This window comes from Cyprinodon variegatus, unplaced genomic scaffold (assembly GCF_000732505.1).
Source record: "Cyprinodon variegatus isolate N-32 unplaced genomic scaffold, C_variegatus-1.0 Scaffold347, whole genome shotgun sequence".
NCBI classification, from domain to species: Eukaryota; Metazoa; Chordata; class Actinopteri; order Cyprinodontiformes; family Cyprinodontidae; genus Cyprinodon; species Cyprinodon variegatus.
Genome location: NW_015150800.1, coordinates 461,463 through 481,564, shown reverse-complemented (window position 1 = coordinate 481,564; position 20,102 = coordinate 461,463). Strand labels below are relative to the sequence as shown.

Below are 20,102 nucleotides of genomic sequence, written 5' to 3'. Positions count from 1 at the left end.
GTGGGGGCGACTACAGATGGAAACCTAACTTGTATGATTTAAAAATAGTTTTAAAACCATGCGTCATATTTTCCAAGCCATGCTATACTTTCTTCTCACCTATTAAATAAAAACCCTACATTAAATTTTTCTCTTGTGCTCAAAGAAAGTTTGGAAAAGTGCAAAGGACTGTGGCTTGAAAAAATAAATAAAATCTTCCATTTAGGGAAATTAGATGTTTTGTTGCAGTTCTTATAAGAAATGCCCAGTTTCTAAAAACACAGACAGCTGTGTCTGTGTGTTTCTGCCTGAAAATGTCTGCATGTGTCAGTTGCTGATTATGCAAATAATCATTAGACAATTGTACCAGGAAGTTTGGGCAAGATAGAAAAATCCCCGAGCAGTTCCTCTAAGTTCCTCATTCTGCAGCAGCAGTCCACCACGGCCGCATGACCCACTTGTCAAACTGTGTATGTGTGTGTGGGTCAGTTCATAGTGTCAGCGCTTTAAGGAAAAGCACGAAGGGCATTTCTTTGGACTAGAATAAGGAAAGGAAACTTCTCCAAACTGGGTTAACTGTTCTTTCAATAGAGATACAGAGGTAAGATGTTCTTCATGTTATATGGGGCTTTTATCTGTAGAATTTCATCCTTATGCAGCTGGATTTGAAGATCAATATCCTTGTTTAGAGATGTTAGATTTGGTCAGTTTTGATTACTTAAAATGTCAAAGAAAGTCAAAGATACCAGCAAGAGTTTTTTTTTTTATCTCCTCTATATTATTTCTCTGCGCCGCTGAGTTTGTGTGTCTGAGGGGAGTTTAATGTGTTGGTCACGGTGTGGCACAGGGGGTGTGCTTCAGCTGAAGACACCCAGTTTCCGGCTGTTTACCGCCTGTTGCGTTAAAAATATAGCAGAAGCACTGAAGCAGTAGCGTGAAAAAAGCCTGCCAACCCTGCTGCATGCCTCCCTGGGATTTCATGCAGAGAATCAAGCCATTTTTCTGGCGTTTTCTGTGGTTTAATTACTGAAGTTTCTTTTTATATGCTTTTGTTCTCTTTCTTGCACTCCTTTGTTTAAACATGCTTCCTCTATCTTTTGTTTAAATACTGAGAGTTTGGTCAGCTTAGCTGTGCAAACTTCTGTGTGAATATTTTCAATGACCTGTTTGTTTGATTAAAACTTTAACTATGGGAACACCTCATTTTTTGAGGCGGTCAGAAAAAGGAAACATTTGCAGTGTGTACACCTTTAAGATGGACCTTTGCCCTCAGTTCCGTCATCAGGTCAAGGATTTACTAAATCCAGTGATTTAGTTTATTATACTTCAAAGATCAAATGTTTTTTGTTTTCCTTTAAAAATAAATGTAGTTGTCTTGAGTAGATTTCTGAAGTTTTCTTATTTTGAGATAAAAATAAACTAATTTAGGTTATGCTGGGTTATTTGCACCAAATTATATGTTTGCAGAGGTTTGGTAATGGAAAACACCCCAACGTAATCAGATAGACCCCTCCCCCCTACCAGTATATATTCTATGTATAATTTTTTTTACTGTTTTCTGTTAAGTTGAGTTGTGTTTAACTGTAGAAACCACCGTGACAAAAATGGACCAGTTATAGTACTGATTAACAGAGTGCAATGTTTTAATTATGGTGTCTATAAAGGAGATGACAGGATTATTTTTTACAGTACTGTTAATAAGAACATACACTGCGCTCTACAGTATAATTGGAGAACAGACTTAGATGAAACCACATTATGAATAAGAACTACATTAGAAGAATAAAATGTAAGCATCGGCGCAACTACATAGTTAAATAAATTGTGTGTAACTGACTGACTAAATCTTTCAGCTTAGATGGAACAACTAATTACTGTAATTCAGTATATGAATTTGTTATTTTATGAAGAGATGTACAACATTTGTTGTAAATTGCTGCTGTATAGAGTGGTGCAGTGGGTAGCACTGCTGCCTTGCAGCAAGAAGGTTCTGGGTTTGATTCCTGCATGGAGTTTGCTTGTTCTCCCTGAGCATGCATGGGTTCTCTCTGGGTACTCTGGCTTCCTCCCACAGTCCAAAAACATGACTGTTAGGTTAACATGCTTCTCTAAATTGGCCTTAGGTGTGAGTGTGTGCGTGAATGGTTGTGTGTCGCTGTGTTGCCCTGCAATGGACTGGCAACCTGTCCAGGGTTTACCCTGCCTCTCACCCATTGACTGCTGGAGATAGGCACCAGCACCCCTTGTGACCCCACTTGGGATAAGCATGTCAGATAATGGATGGTTCTATATAGAGTGGCAATGAAGTAAATTCTGACTTATCTAATTTTATGTAATTAAAATGGGTTTCAGTTCATTTTATTTATATGGCACCAATTGATTACACATGTCATTGTAAGGCACTTTACAGAGACAATTCCATTAGATAGATTGAAAACAGAGGTTTAATATTATATGGTGAAACAAGAATGGGAAGTCGTGTGTCATCAGCGTACCTGTGGTTAACAACCTCTAGTCCTTCATAACCTGATGTATTTAGGAAAATTGATGAAAGTGGCCCTTAAGAAGGGACCCTTTTGCATATTTGTTCTGCAAATTGCATTGATGCCAATTATCACAAAGTGTATCATATCTGTGAACAACTAAACCACTTTAGCTCACTTTATCAGAAATGAGCAGTTCTGTCTAACAGAAATCTAAGAAGTGTTTTCATAATTTAACTATAAAAGAAATTAAGTATTTTCCAATGCATTTGTGTGATGTGGTTAGAAACATGACTGAAAAGAAAAAAATATTTATATACAAATGGAGCACATTTGTTTATAAATTGTCTTCTATAAAAATGTAAGTGGTGTTTTAGCCACGTTACATTGAGAAGTTTTTTTTTCTAGTTAAGAACTTTTTCTGTTAACTGTTATTTCCTTCCTTACTACATCATGAGGACACAACTCAATCTTATTGATGAAGTAAAGGTCTACGTGGCTTCTGCATTAACAGGAAATAAGCCCTATAAAAACAAACACAATGTCACTTTATGTGATTCTAAAAGTGTTGCTATGTAGTTGCAGCCTTTAAAAAATCCTTATGATTAGATGGAGCTTCCAATAAATCTGATCTTTTCCAGATTTTTTCTTGTAATCCCGCTCACTTTGTCAGGCCAGAGGACATGAGAAACTTTTTTATTACAGATTAAAACATTGAAACAAAACAAAACATAAGAAGAATTCTTCATAAAGTAAAGAACATTATGGACAACAGGGAGCATTTTCTTTAGAAGATTTTTTGAAAGAAAACAGTGTAAGAGGATTTTCCAGATCTGGTGCAAAACAGACTGCTTTAGAAGATCCTTCCTGCCTATACCTATCAACACCTACAACACCTGTTTAAAAAATAACGCATGGGTTACTGCAACATTTAAGTTCCCTTTTGGATTAATAAAATATATTTGAATTTAATTCAAATTTTAATGAATTTAAAGTAGGGTAGCATTAATCAGCATGCATTTTTAGCAACAACAATGCAGCAATATTCTGCCACATGATGGTAAATTGCCTGGATTCAAATAGTGCTTTACTAGTCACTAGTGGGTCCAAATAAAAACTCACTAACTGCCTGCTTTGTGCAAGTTACAGCTCTAGTGATAAATCTTATTGTTGCATTGATTTTTAAGTATGTCTTCATGTTTTCTTTCACAAGCTAAAAAAAAGCACAGTCAGGTTTGTACAGATTTTTTCAATCCGTTTTGGTCACGAGTTTGTTGAAAACTTGTCATGTTCTTAGCAAACTCATCATTTTTAGCAAAATGCATTTCCTAATAATTCTCATGGAATATCGCAATCATTCTTTTTTTTAAGGTGGAATGATAATAAAACTTGTAACTTCATTTTATATAACGGCGTACCTTCCTATGTTTTCGTTTTATTAGTTTTCACTTGTGATCTTTTTAAATCATCGTTCTAAATGCGCTTAGTGTTTTGAGAATTCAGTTTTAGTTAGGGAATTCATGAACAGAGTAAAACATTGTAACCACAGCAGAGGGTATATTAATTATTCAAACTGATGGATTTACAACCAAAGACCAAACTTGTAGGCTTTAATTTTACCTTTAAAAAAAGTTTAATAAACGTACCCGCAATCAAAATCTAAAAACGGTTTGGCTCTGTGTTCCAGATTACTGTCCTGCTTGAACTGTGTCAAACTTTGAACCGTCTATTTTTTTATGAAAGGGGAAGAGGAAGAATTGCAGGTGCTCTACTGTTTGCAAAGCTCCTCAAACTTTACAGAAGGCAGATGGTTTACCTTTACAATGCCCAACATCTGATACTGTTTTTGTTTTTTAAATCTCAGCCTTTCAACCTTTGACTCCTCCAAATATTTTTCATATGATTAAGTTCCATATTTTTCTCATCTGAATGTTTGACTTGCTGGGTATTCAAGTTAAGCTTAAGGTTGTTGATCTACCGGTAGGCCTTTTTCTCAGATGTCATCCTCAGTCCATGTTGTGCAAAGAATCTGCTTTTTGGGTTTACGTTGTTTGATGAAAAGGTTTAACTTGGTGGTTTCTGGGTTCCTTTGAGAGTTTTCCATTTTATTTCTGAGTTAAAGTTTAGGTAAAACTCTTGATTTTGGTGTTTCCCAAAGGTATAGTCTCCTAAAAGACCAAAGAAAAAAATCTACTGTAATCTTACGGACCCCTGAATGGATTAAAAATCATATAATCCATGATAAAAGGTCAATGCAGAGTAACATAACTGACAAGAATAATGTTCACATATTCCAGCAATTTTTATTCCAGAAAGGTGTTGATAGCTACAGTACACAATGCATGTTGGTTCTACTGAGCTTGACTGACATTTATCCAGATATTAGTGGGGATGTATGTATGTTGATTGGACTGGTGGTTCAATATGAATAAAATCATCCTATGAATAAACTTGAAAATAACGCTGACTCATCACCTTGTCAGCTAACAACTGACTTTCTAACATCCTGAAGCTCAACAGTGTCTCACCAACTTACATCTTAACAAGTATATGAAGCTTTATACAGTAATTTAAAGTTGTCTATATGGTCAGAAAAAAACCAAACAGCTGAGTACCGCTGAGGCTGAATGTCAACAAGACCAGAGAGATGGTGATTGACTTCAGGAGAGAGAAGAGGTCTTCACAGCCACTACGGATTAGGGGGGAGGTGGTGGAGGAGGTGGAGGACCATAGATACTTGGGAGTGATATCTGACAATAGACTGGACTGGAGGTCTAACTCTGAGGCTGTGTACAAGAAGGGGATGAGCAGACTCTATTTCTTGAGGAAGCTGAGATCCTTTAATGTGTGCAGCAAGATGTTGGAGATCTTTTACCGGTCTGTTGTTGCCAGCACCATTTTCTTTGCTGCTGTGTGTTGGGGCAGCAGTATTAGAGCCAGCGATACCAACAGACTTGATAAAATCATCAGAAGGGCAGGTTCTGTACTTGGACTCAGGCTGGAGTCTTTTGAGACTGTGGTGGAGAGGAGAACGCTGAATAAACTCTTATCCATCATTGACAATGATCAGCACCCTCTCCACCACACAGTGGTCAGACAGCGGAGCACCTTTTCTCACAGGCTGCTCCAGCTCCGCTGTCGAAGGGACAGATACAGGAAATCTTTCCTGCCATTTGCCATCACATTGTACAATAAAAAATAAACTCTTGTTTCAGCATATATTAACCAGCACTGTACTGTACTGCACTTCATGTTTTTAATACATTATTTATAATTTGTTCACTGCACCTTAGGACTGTTCACTGTACTTTTATAATATAAATACGTGTGGATGTTATGTGTTTTTTTTTTTACTTTTTCTTTATCTTATTGTGTTGTGACTGTCACTATGTGTAAAGCTGCTGCTACACTACAATTTCCCAGCTTGGGATAAATAAAGTAAATCTATTCTATTCTATTCTATTCTAAACCTTGATTTGTGCTGAATTGAGTCTGGCCGGTTTGGTCTCGTCAGATGATGTAGAGACCAAGTTAGTGGATCGGTTCTGGTTGTGCGTGCTTGAACTTCCACCCAAGGTGTTGGGTAGTCCAAAAAAAAAGCCAACACAACATTACTGAAATAACCCAAAAGCTAATAACTCCATGCCCAACAGAAATAAGCTAGGAAATTGGTTTCTCAGAATACCCAATTCAAAGAAAATAATCCGGTTAAATTAACCAACATGCTCAAACTAGCAGCTGGGTAAAAAAAAACTCCAAGCTTTTCTTTCTGAGTACTTTTTGTGCCTTCCAAAAATGTTAAAAATACAAAACCACTGTGATAAAATGGGGCAGAGGGACCCAGTATTCAGGCAAACAGACAGTGGGAAAATGTTTATAAAAAAACAGCAGAATGCAGAGCTGTGGATCTGCAGTGGCTGCAGGGCACCACTCTTCAAAAGCACCCTACTGTAGTTAGGGAGAGAAACACAGGGAAGTGACCACGACAATCTGACAGAAGATGATTATCCATGTGAGTCACTTACCCGGTTCAACAGTTCAGTCCATCCTCTCGAGGGAGGTAGGATCCAGCTGATGGACTTCCAACTAGATGCGGCGGGAGTCGCCCAGAGTGTCCCAGATAAAGCGGCCCCAGTGAACAGGCAGGAATCTGATCCAGGTCAGGGGAACAGTTCAGAACAGGACCGTTCTGAGATCCAGGATTCCGTAGCCTGACCAGGGGTTTTGATCCAAACAGGAACAGACAGATCCAGGGTTTCACAGACCGTTCAGGCAGGTTCAGTTTTCCATGAGTCCAACAGCGAGGTCAGTCAGAAACACTCAGATCCAAACAGGCAGGCTCAGTAGTTGAGAGGCAGGACAACGTGACATCAGGAAAACTATGGAACTTTAAGCTAGCGCCCTCCTTTGAGCCAAAACAGGAACAGGGCACGCTCATTGGATAAGAGCCAGGACATGAGCAGGAAACACCAAGACAAAAAAACCTTCTCAAACCACCGGCCTCCAAAAACGAGCACATGAACCATGGAAATCAACTATGATCTCAAACTAAAAACTCAAACAAACAAACAAAGATCTGGCCCCGATAGCTGGGCTAAGCTGTACATGAAGCAGCAGGAGCAGGTGGATAAGATGAATGATAATTAGTAACCAGGGAGGGTTAGGCAGGTGAGTGAAGTGAGCAATTATTTCAGCTATCAGTACAGCGAACATAAAAACCATTAGACTTTGTTTGTTTGTTTCTTTTTTTTTTTTTTTACCTTTTTCGAATGACTATGACCTAGATGACTGAGAACCATTTTTGTGACTTCTGCTCCTACAACACATTATTTTTTAATTCCTTAAGTCTAGACAGATTTTCATCATATAACTGCTTCCTTAATAGCACATTTTCCCTGAAGGAGCTTTTCCTAGATTTAAGATCTTCTTCTCCAAGGACATGCTTATCTCATTCCCTTATTATCAATAGATATTTGCCTATACAGACATAAAAAAAATAAAAATACTGCAGGTTATTTCCTTCTATCAAACGCTTCAGTCTTAATTAAATTTTATAACTTAATGACCTCATGTGCTAGTTTTTCCGGCATACAGAAAGACCATGATAAAAGAGAACAGTCCTTTCTCATATGTGAGAACAGGAAACCTTTAGTTTAGGTGGTTTTGGTTTGGATTGTGTGGTCATTTGTTGTCATGTTTACCGGCAACTAGCTGTGTCCAGTTTGACACGTATAAATGCTACTAAATGTAACAACGCTGCTGGTAGGTTGTGGCCATGATTCTGGTTAGCAGAAATATTTTAATCAAAGACCACATCCATGAAACTAAAGCAGAGAAAACTGCTGCAGCAAATGTTCCATTTCTCTGAAATTATTTGACTGGAGCAGTCCAGACACTGTAGGAAGAAAATATCAAATTTAAATTAATCAAATCTAAAATACATAAACCATTAACATGACAAAAAGTAGCTGTATCTTGGACGGTCTCGCTCCTGTTTACTGAGCAGAATCTGCTTCACCTGAAGCAGCTACATTTGATTAGAGCTGAAGGGAAAATAACAAAGTAATGAAAATAAAGTATACTCTTTTATGTTCCTCTGTTATTAGAGGTCCGGTTTTTCTAAAACATACCTGACAAAGTGTTGTGTTTGATAACGGAAGAACAAAAAAGACAAAATCTAAAAATACACACTGGGGTTTTTTTGGTTGAAAATGAACATTGCGGTTGACGAGTAAATTTTGACATATTTTGACCTAAATTCTCAAGCATTTTAGTTTTTTTTTTATTCAGTCTTTAGTCAGAGTTTGACTCATAGCGACATGGCAAGAAATGTAGAACTTCAAACACCTGAAAAGCAGAAGTTTGTAAGTTCCCATGTTGCTCTTTCGTTTCAACTGTGATCAGTTTTAGTTTTGAAGCTCCTGGCGTAAAGTTAGATTTATGGAAAGATTAGACTGTTGATTTGACTTTGTGCATCAGAGACAACGATTTTATTCAAAGTTAACACCTTGTGTTTGCATAACTATGTTGTTTTTGACATTTAGGAAATAAAAGAGCATTTCAACAATCATTTAAATACAGGATCTATGGTCACAAGCTCTGTACAGTTGCTCATATCCAAGTTTTCTTTGGTAGGAGTCTTTCAGCAGCTGACATCATGAATTTCTTATATTTCCTCTCTTTACCTTCGAAAAGTTTGTCAAATCTCTCAAATTACCTGAATAATCTCTTGTATGCAGCCCTGTTCAGGGAAATTATGATGATCTTTGGGTCAGATTTAGCTGGTAGGGCCATTACCTTCACCTTTCTACCATCTGTTATATCATCATGTGATAAATTCATAAACATTCAGCATGTGCAGAATAAATTCACATTATATCTCTGTAAAATTTACATAAGGCTTACTCTTTTTGACTGTTTACATTGGTTATCATACTTTAGAAATAAGCAGGAGTTTAGGATAAAGGACGGAGGCGTTATAATATCTATTTTTGCTGAACATGTACAGCGTTAGGATAGATGTTGATAACAAGAGAAAAAACGCTTACATCTCTCTTCCTCATTACATGCCTTACTGGAACGTTTATTCCAAACTTTATCACTTGGACATTTTCAGTGGGAATGTCAGCCATTAAGCATAACGTTATAAAAAAGTATTTATTGTCTTTATGGTCTTGTACTGCAAGGGAGTAAGGAAATAAAACAGATAATTGTCAGTGATAACGATTAGCAGAAAACAAAATAATTAACTATATAAGAACCCTCCATACATTTAAATAAAACAAACCGCATTACAAAAGATAAATAATAAAATGCAGGTCGAGTTACGCAAAGATCATGGAGAGACTATCAACTCAAATATGACATTTGAATAGCTGGGGGAAAAAAGCCACGTTCATGTACATACATTTTTTTTTTTTTTTCTATTATTATCCTTGGTATTCAGTGTTGTATGATCAAGTTCCTATATATCAATGTTTCACTGCAGCAAAGGTGTTTTCAGGGTAGTGCCCATTGTTAGCTGTACACTTATATTTCCCTGCATGGGACAAACACTGGTCTCATTTGAGGAGAGCATCATCCACATTGGGTTTCTCTGTTCCCTAATGCTACTTTCTTAAAATAAAAGAAAGGTGCTTATTAAAACAGAATTTAATCTCTATCTCTATGTTGATTGCAAGAAGTAAAGGTTTCAGATGGATGATTAATGTAAAACAACACAGCTGGAAGAGTTTAAATTCCTAAGTTGACTTTTTTTTTTCTTCAACAGTGTCCAAGCAAGCTTTAGAACAAACAGCATTTGCAAATTGTATTTTAAAATATAAAAATTTGCATGCTCGGAGAGAGCAGACATTAGAAAATCTGTCCCGTGAAAAAGAAGCATTTTTGTGGCAAACAGCAAAGAGAACTGATTGGTATTAAATATTCCAAGCGGAAGTGGAGGACTGCATGAAAACAATAAGGTTAGAGGTGGGTAAGCTTTATGAAAATTTTCATGTGGTGACAATAGATGATAATAGAGGTGAATGGAAACAGAAAACAGACAGAGACCTAACAGGAATAACCCACCAGCTAAAAAGTTTGAGTTATAACCTAATAAACAAATATAAGCAGGTAATAAGCTCTGACAATTGAACTAAACAAATAGCACCAAACAATCACAATAATGAGCAAGGGGAAAGGTCAAATAAACCTGCACAAGATTATTTAGCCTCTGACATGGGAGTTGGCTCAGAGCTCTACTGCCTGGCTGTGTGTTTCCTGGAAGGGGCCGCCATTTAAAGTTGCTTTTTGTATCTCTGCTTCTGTCTCCCTGAACCCCAGACGGCCTCGGCAGATGGCTGCTTACACTGAGCCTGGTTCTGCTGGAGGTTTCTTCCTGTTAAAAGGGAGTTTTCCTCTCCACTGTCGCTACAAGCATGCTTAGTGTGAAGGATTGCCTTCAAGTCAATGAGTTGATGCAATCAACTGGTTTTCCTTAGATAGAAAACTTTGAATCAATTTGACTGGATGATCTGGTGAACTGTAAAGTGCCTAGAAATGACTCGTTGTGAATTGGCGCTATACAAATAAACTGAATTGAATTGAAGTGGCGGCCTAGTGGTTAGGGCAAATCCCGAAGTTCTGAATTCGAGCCCCACTCCCACAGACTGCAACTCTGGCTCTCTGAGCAAGACCCTTAACCCCCTATTGCTCCCCGGGCGCCCCACGATGGCAGCCCACTGCTCCCCAAGGGGATGAGTTACCGGTAAATGAAGAGGTAAATTTCTCCAATGTGAGATCGATAATGGTCAATTATATTATATTCAATTATGAAACACACCAAAACCTCAAAGAAGGCTAAATCACATCAATATTTCTGTTAAATATTTCCATGTGCAGAGAGCTAAAAAGCCAAAGCGATTGTCGCTGCATTTCATACTATATAGAGAAGAAGCCAGATGCCTTGATGAATCAAGACAGCTTTGCTCACTAAAAAGGATAACTTCAGATGGAAACCTAATAGCGTAATTGATTGTTTTAATCTCAGACTAAATAAAGCATCAAAATAGTCAGGCTATGTTCAATTACATTTAGGGCTAAGTGTGTGCTGGGTGTTGATTAAGTCATAAAACGTAATAAAAAATTAAGGAAGTCAGTGAAAAGAAAGGGGAACCTAAATGTGTGCGTATTGGGGGTTGGGGGTTTGGGTGTTGGTGAACATTTAAGTAGAAATAGGTTGTTTGTGTTTTGTGGTAGTATTAAAGTGGGTTGGTTACCAGGATGTGTGCAGTTGTTAGAGCTCCAGATGGGCGTAGCATGCAAAGGCAGACAGGTACGAGATATCACCCTATAAGGTAACCAAGGTAAGAAGCGACCCAGCGTATAGCCCCTGCAGCCCATCGGATGGTAGATGGGACGTGACTGATGGATCCCTGAACCAGCATTTAAGAGGGCCAATTCCTTGCCCACCCTTTGTTAACCGTGCGTGTGTGTGTGTGGTAGTGCGTAATGTTGCAAGCGGATGCAGATGTGCATTTCTAAAAGCCACAGACGCTTGTTAGAAAGCCTTCTTCTATTTATTTAATTTTTTTCAATCGCTAATATGCAACAATCTAACCATCTGTTCTCTCTTCTTACTTCCCCTGGTAGGCAGGATGGGCTGTCTGAAATCAACGCTCAGTGGAGGTATGGCGAGTGGTATGGACGGGAAAATCAAACAGTCAGCTGCACAATCTGATCCATCGCGTTATGTCAGGGATCCCACCTTCAACACACGAGACAACAAGGTGAGTAGAAAGCAAGCCAAGAAGAAAATCTGATTTTTTTTTTGAGGTCCAAACAACTGAAAAAAAAACAAAAGAAATATTTTGGATGTGTCCTATTTAGAAAAGAAGTTGGTAAAAAGTGAAGCCTCAGTTTTAAATATAGAGCATACGTGTTCCAGTGTTAGCAGTAAGTTGACAATGATAGTTCCTAAGGATTTAGAAATTCCTTTTCTGAAACGATGTCTGAAAAAATTAAATGAACACATCAGTAATGTGGTTAAACAATATTTCACAGCTGCGTCAAAACAATTAAAAACTAATCAGAAAAATCCTGTTTTGCTTTCTCTTACAGGGTAATACCCTGTTACCTGGTCAAAGGTTCCAGATGAACGGTACTTACTTTCTTTTGTTTCCTTCTCTGGTTAAAGAATTGCAATTGTATTTTCAAATTTAGTTGCATAATGCAAAAGATAATGATGAGACGTATTTAACAGTTTCCTTTAGAGAAGGATAACATTGATAATCTATAGTCAGGTTTATTGAAGCTACTGACAACAAAGAAGGGAATCCATTTTTTTCATAAAAATTCAGAAAAAGTAGATAGACTTCCTTGTGTTTACATTTACTATCATAGACTCTTTACTATATACCTTTTATATGATTGTAGATAAACATATTTACCATGTCGACATCTGTGCTTTCTGTTTTAGAGAAAGAAGGAGCTGGTAAAGTGGTGGTCGCCCTTTATCCTTATGAAGCTTTGCATAGCAATGACTTAGGATTCAAGAAAGGAGAAAAGATGAAAATCCTGGAAGAGTAAGAAGCCTAATTTTTAATGTTGTCTTATTATGCACAAGAAAATGTTACTAGTCATTGACACATTTTGTCAGGATAATAGTCAAAGTGACCATGATCAGACATTGTAGTGCGGTGCTTTCACAAAAATAACCAAAGATTTGAGCTCTTGAAATTATTTCTTTGGAAATTATTTTTGTTGAATGTAAAAAGAACACTATCTAAAAATAAAATTCTGCTCCAACTTAAAGGTATAGTGGGGGATGTTATTTTTCTGGGTGGATCATCAAAATAAGTGGTGCTACTAATTGTCAATCATTCTGGTGATATGTTTACGTAAGGCCGTCCTACGTGCTCATCCCTGTTTCTACTTACCGGTGGTGAGTCTGACATAGTGGAAAAATTGCAAATCTTGTTTTGGAAAGTGAGCTTGTATGAGCGATGCAAACAGCAACTTTTAAACAGAGCGTGCACAAGGAGAAATGGGCCTGTGCCTGCTCTCCTACACATGTAACAGGCGTTCCCTCTCGGGAGTGGGTACAGGGTTTTGCATGTGCTTTTTTTAAGTGAAGAGGGAGTTTTTTTGTTTTTTTTTTCATGAAAATCCTCCACCATACCTTTAAATTAACTGCTTCAAGTGGTGACAATTGAATCAAGTTTATCCAGAGTACTTTTTTTAGTTGGGCAATGCAGTTAAAAATATAGAAACAGCTGGGAGTTGCATGTTCTCCCTCACTACCCCTGTTCCTCCTGTCAGTCCTCTAATAAGCATGGCTGTTTGGATAAGCAGGTACCAGATTAAAAGCTATGAAATAGAAATCAATCTTCCATGTCAAAAACCGCTAGTGTTGTGTGGCTGGAATATGGTGTAAAGCTTGCACTGTATAACACCCATGGGAGCGCCCATCTGCCATAAACCAGACATGCAAATACATTTTGGGTACAGGTGATAAAGAAACTATCTGTGCTCATGCTGCTCTCAGGCTGCACCAACCCTGGCAGGTGGATATGATATCTGTCAGCTGGTGCTTCCCTTTTTAAGGTGAAGCAACATTCATCTTTTTGGTAGAAATATTATCAAAAATATGTTTAATTAAAGCCAAGTGTATCATATTTGACACTTTTTAAACCTTCTACATCATCGGTGTGAAGTTTTTTGTTCTTGAAACACTGATTTAAACAATCAGACAAATGTAGTGAACAGAAAAAAATATAAAATATAATAAAGAAATGCCTCATGTATCAAATTTGATGCAACAAATTGTCTAATTTAACTTATAATAAAATTTTCATAAGTTTCAATGACATTCTAATTTTGAAAAACTAAAATGTTCAATTAATTATTTCATGGTTTAGGCTTCAAAGGGTTAAGAGCAATAGGCCAATTTTGTCTATGTGAAAATCTGCCCTAAAGGCATGAATGTAAGAAAACATTTTCATGTTAATTTACAGACTTGGAGATTGGTGGAAAGCAAAGTCTCTAACAACCGGCAAACAAGGGTTCATCCCGTCCAATTATGTGGCTCAAGTTGACACCATGGAAACAGAAGAGTGAGTTTAATGCTGTAGGAGGATCGTAACAGTTATTTTCATAACTCAGCTGTGTTCCTTCTCTGCATCACGCAGTAAAAACTTTGCTGAATCGTTACAGGTGGTTTTTCAAAGACATTACGAGGAAGGATGCAGAGAGGCAGCTGTTGGCACCAGCAAACAGAGCAGGCTCTTATCTAATCAGGGAAAGCGAAACATCAAAAGGTACAACAGCTCTCTCACAAAATTCCTTTACTTTCAGCGTGAGCGTTTCACAATCTAAAATTTGTTTTTTCCCCCACAGGGAATTTCTCTCTGTCTATAAGAGATGTTGATGTCCAGGGAATGGAATCAGTAAAGCATTATAAAATTAGGAAGCTGGATAATGGCGGCTTTTACATCTCTCCCAAAATTTCCTTCCCTGACATCGGCAGCATGATCAAACATTACCACAGTAAGTATTGATCGGGGGAATCTGAGGGAAAAGGCTTGAAATTACAGCTAAGTGAGGTCACTGTCTATCAACAGAATTAGAACATCTCAGAGAATAACATGTTTTACAGTTATCAAAATGAGGCATAGTCAACGATTGGAAAAGTGGTTTGACTCTACTTCTAATAACTTTTCAAAGCTTGAAAGCAGCAATGAGTCATTTTTAACAGATTTATCCCAAACGTATTATTAAAAAGGGATTTCAGAATATTTGTCTTATCAATTTTGGTTCTTGTTTAATTAAAGCTATAGTTGAGGATGTTCTTTTTCCGGGTGGATCATCAAAATAAGTGGTCCTCCTAATTGTCAATTATTCTGCTTATAGTTTTACATAAGGCCGTCCTACGTGCTCGTCATGTCAGACTTACTGGTGGTGAGTCTGACATGGTAGACAAATTGCAAATCTTCTTTTGGAAAATGAGCTAGTATGAGTGATGCAAACAGCAACTTTTTAACAGAACTTGCATGAGGAGAATTGGGCTTGTGCATACTGTTCCATGCGTTTAATAGGCGTTACCGCTCCGGAGCGGGAACAGGGTCGTACATGTGCATTTTTTTCTAAAGTAGAGAGGGCGGGTCTTTTCAAAAACTCATGAAAATCCTCCACTTTATTCCAAAAAAGTAAAAAAAAAAAAAAAATCCCTGGAGTCTGTTTTCAAGCCTGAAGACGCCTCGCCTCCCATCCAGGAAGCCTCCCCAAATGGGAGGCGAGGCGTCCTCAGGCTTGGAGGCCGAGTCCAGTGTATTGTTTTTTTTTACTTTTTTGGAATGACTATGACCTGAATGACTTAGAATCTTCACCAGCATATCTACGTCTATACCTTCAATAGCAGGACATGGATTTAGATGCTACATTCAAAACAAAACATTTTTTGCTCGATAATGTAGTTTTAGATATAGTGAACTGAAAAAGTATTTTACTCCCACCAGGTTTCCTGCGATTTTGTTTCTTTTCTCTACTTAAGGTTTCAGTTCTCTAAAAAAAATGCTGTTATTGAACAATGAGTTAATTTATTATGGGGTAGAAACAAAATCAAAGAACCTTCCCCTACAAGGTTGAATTCTGCAAGAACTCTTATTAACCAATTTTCAGGTTAATGATGTTTGAAAGTCATCCAAACTCAAAGAAAAACAAATATTGATACATTTCCTACCTACAAAGCTTGCTCATGCCATATTGTTTCAGTTTTATATCAAAAGGACTGATGGGTTTTTAGTTTCTGGTCAGGGGCAGCCTTCTTTAGAGAGGGGGTATTAAGAAAATACAAAACAGTAAAAGGAGGTATTGTCCATTTGTACCCTACAGACAAGGCAGACGGTCTTTGTCGTAAACTTGAGCGTCCTTGTGTAAAACCCAAAGCCCAGAGGCCGTGGGACAAGGATGCCTGGGAGATTTCCAAAGAATCCATAAAGATGGTGAAGAAACTGGGAGCGGGACAGTTTGGAGAAGTCTGGATGGGTAAGTAGAAGGGAAATGACGAAATAATTAGACCTTCTGATGTGAAATATTAATTTACCTTAACTGTCCATTGACCAGACTCAATTAGCAGGGTGAGAAGAGAGGTCTACATATATTTTTGCTGTTCTTACTTATCAGTCACTGGAATAGTTGTGTGAAGGCGTTTGTCAGCACTCTATAGGACCCAACATTTCTCACCAGAACTTTGATCTTCAGAGAGAGAAAAGAGAAGTAGTTTTGATTTGGTTACTGATAAGCAGTTTGAGGCTTTAGAGAACTTCCTATTGCGATGCCTTGTACTCTAAAAGAGTGTTAGAGCTGTGGCAAACTAATATTAGTAAAACAATGAACTCATCCACAGGGCACTCAGTGCTTACTTCCTGCATGATGCTGTATTTAAAAAAAAAGGCGGGGTTCTGCTTTTGGCGTTAGAAGCATTATATTGAAATGTCTCTCTGCCAAAAATACAAGACAAGAGAAACAACACTTTAAGGAGTATATCGTCTCTTAGATTACAGATTAAAAGGCAAATGCATGCAAAGACGGTATTCTGAGGGTGAAATTGCAAAGCAGGGCAAAAAGTTCGGTGAAATAATTTATATAACTCAGAGAACTTCCACAATTAAAGCATCATAACAACAGGTTTCGGACAAAGGGTCTCTAAATGTCATTGGATTGCGGTCTGAACTTTAGTGTTTCGGGAACAAAGTTGTCTATCATAAACTCATTTGTTTTCTTCCTCTAATTTAACATAAATTTAAAGCTGCAGAACAGATCAGATAAGCTTGACTCCATGTAATGATACATTCTCTTCCTCCTGTTACTTGTTGAACAGCTTTGATCAAATATTAAAACATCTTGAATATTTACACATTTTGTCATGTTGCAACCACAAGTCTAGCAGTTTTATCTCTGTATGAGAGAACGATACTAAAATGCACCTAAGTGTGAAATGAAAGGATAGGGCCTTTAATTCAATCATCTTTTCACTTCATAATTATTAGCTGCTTTCTGTTGATCACACACTAAACCACATCAAAGTTGTATGTAAAGCTGTAAAACTTTAGTTTGCAGGAATCTGCGTTGGTGCTCATTTCTATTTGATAGTTTTTTCTGGGAATGTTCTGAAATGGGTCTATGCTAACATCTGTGCTTATTATTTCATATTAAAGCACTTGTGTATTCATAGAGGAAGTTAACCCAAAGACGTATTTGCATTGATATTTTAAGGCTTATGTGAACTACAGGTGAAGAAATCCTCTTAATTGGCAGAAATAAAGTCTTCAAAAATATTCATATGTGTACCTTTAATAATCTGTTTGGTTCTGTTACTGAAACAGATGGACTTTTTGATTATAGTCAAGTTCCTTAAATTAGACTGTATATCTCTCAGCTTTGTTTTTTAGACTGGAGGTGAATGAGGCATTCTCAGATTCACAGCAGTATCTTTTATTGTAAAACCTGTAAAATGATTGGCTAAACACAGATAAAGAGAAACATAAACACAGCTAAAAGCATGAACTGCTTGGACCTCGGTGCTGCATGGGTATAATCAAGACTTCTCCTCCTTTTATGTAAGATAACAGTCTTTCATCACCATTAATGAGATCACCAGTTTACTCATTATTTCAAAATCCTCCAGTTCATTCAGGATGTGATCAACCATCTCTACATTCAGCGTGTATTTCAATTTTGTGAACCAGTATTTAAAAGTTGAGCTGTCCTTCTTTTCCCAGAGAAACAGGGATAAATGCTTTGCTCAAAAAAGCTGTAAGGGAGAAGATTTTGCTATGCATTTTTCAGGGTATCTGAGTGTTCTGAAGCATCTAATATAACCAAAAGGCATAAAAAATTGTATTTGTTTTTACATGAAAAAACTTAGACATGAATACATCCCAAAGTTCCTAAAGCTTAGGACACAGCACATTGTTATGCATCATGAGCACCTTGCTCATGATGAGCACCTTGCTCATCATGAGCAAGGTGCTTTAATTTGTCTGAGACAGTTTGTTTTAAAAAAAAAATTAATACTAAAAGCCATAAAAAATTATATTCTATTTTACTAAATTAACATTTAGTATTTTTCGTTATTTACTGTTACTATTTGAATTACTAGTATGAATTGTCATTTTCTTTAATGGGAGGGTATGTAAACTTTCAAGCAGATGTGTTCCTTAAGGCCCTGTTCCTTAACATTCTTCCTGCCAAGATCTGACTTTAGAGTATTACAGCTTCCGCTACCACAATTGGGTTGATGACACATATGTCACCAAATGACCATAGTTGCTTAAATTAAATGAGAAGCTTAGTCAATGATATCGGTAAGTGAGGAATTCAGCTTCCTCCTGCTTTTTGTAAGAACGAAACTTATGAATGTCTATTTGGCCCAAAAGTGCAAGAGTAGAGATTAGCTGTTAACTACACTACTGTAATACATATAGATTTTGTAATAGAAATTAGGCAAATCTTTTTAACAAACTTCCTCTTTAGCTTTCACTTGTTTTAATTGGTACTTTCATTTTTTAATGTATTATTTGTTTCAAGCCTATTTGGTTGTTTAAACACTATTATGTTTAATAATTATTTATTATAAGTGAAATATAAATTTATTGCAGAACCCATTAATACCATACAAATAAGCACAAAAAACCCCACAATATAACTATGTAGAGTAGATATAAATATTTTACATGATGCAACATTTGAATTTTTATGAGTTCAATAATCAATAATCAATTGTGAACATCACAATATGATTATATTGATTATTTTTATTAAAGGCCTTAAAGCATATATCCACACAGCAGTTATTCTAAATTAAAGGTTAAAAAAACAGCACTTTATTACCTGAATCTTTATTTACCTTTTTTTTCCTGCATCTCTTCAACACTTTGCTGAAAACTTGACCTTTTATCCAGCTCTTTTTCCATCTTTCTGCATCAATCTATGTGCTCTTTGGTCTTTTATTTTGAAAGGAAGCTCATTCATGTCAGGCTTTGGAGTCATACACACGTTTTACTTTGGAACTTTTTTCAGAGTAACTATCATTATATTAATCATACTGTTTATTTAAGCTGTTTGCATTTCAAAAATTGGGAATTCACTATAGCTTACAGCCAAATAAAGGACACAACACACAGTGTGCAGATTAGCACTGAATAACTAAGCATTTCTCCTTACCAACTATCAAAATGTTATCCTAACAAAAAAACAGGAGGTCCTGAATAAATAAACTTTTTATTTATTTATAAATCTTTAATAGTTTTCTCTGTTCCTTGTGTCTTTTTGCCATGCTTTGTGGCACCAGCTTACTACAACAACACAACCAAAGTGGCGGTTAAGACGCTGAAACCTGGCACTATGACACCGGAGGCTTTTTTGGAAGAAGCCAATATCATGAAGACGCTCCAACATGAAAGACTGGTTCGGCTTTATGCCGTCATAACCAAGACAGAACCGATCTACATCATCACTGAATATATGGCAAATGGTAACATCTCTGTTATTTACCTTCACCATAAATTATTATCAAAGATAACCTTTTTCATTAACATAATCCTGAACTGCTCCAAACAAATTAATTAACCATTTCATGTTCTTTTATTTAAATGTTCATTAATGATCTACAGTACATCTCTCCAAGTAGTAATGCCACAGTACTTTTTGAATACCTCATACTACTAGCCCTTGTCTGGTACATCAGCGGTCCTGAAATAAGTTATACTGTGACCCATGCTTAAACTAAAGCAACTTCTAATATATAATTAAATAGCAGAGACACATAACCAGGTTTCTAGAAATTGAATATTGCAGAATCTAAAAAGTTAGCATTAAATCAGTGGCTTTTGGTTGTGAAATATATTATTAAGTGAGTGAGAGTAGGTATGAAATGTTCAAAAGGTCACAGAGTAAATGACCAGCATCCAGATCCAAACATTTTTATAGTTTCCACCTAGTCACTGATAAATGAAAACAAACAAAGTCTGTTGATTGTAAAATAAGTAACTGTCCAAATGGAATTGTCCTTTTCTAAAGCAAAATAAACAAAAACTGTTTAAATTCATTCAATCTACTCAGATCACTGTGAACTACAGTAGCAGCCATTCAAAATGGCCC

General features: G+C 36.8%; 1 protein-coding gene across 1 annotated transcript in view; it reads left to right on the top strand.

The window, feature by feature from the left end:
- Positions 1-417: 417 nt before the first annotated feature.
- LOC107091676 (tyrosine-protein kinase Lyn-like) overlaps positions 418-20,102 on the top strand; it is a 24,344-nt gene continuing 4,659 nt past the window's right edge. The window contains exons 1-9 of the mRNA XM_015385741.1: positions 418-580; positions 11,595-11,731; positions 12,063-12,102; positions 12,421-12,526; positions 13,958-14,056; positions 14,157-14,260; positions 14,340-14,489; positions 15,834-15,986; positions 19,294-19,476. Of these exons, the coding sequence (XP_015241227.1) occupies positions 11,600-11,731; positions 12,063-12,102; positions 12,421-12,526; positions 13,958-14,056; positions 14,157-14,260; positions 14,340-14,489; positions 15,834-15,986; positions 19,294-19,476 (967 nt within the window). The 5' untranslated portion in view covers positions 418-580; positions 11,595-11,599. The remainder of the gene's footprint in view (positions 581-11,594; positions 11,732-12,062; positions 12,103-12,420; positions 12,527-13,957; positions 14,057-14,156; positions 14,261-14,339; positions 14,490-15,833; positions 15,987-19,293; positions 19,477-20,102) is intronic.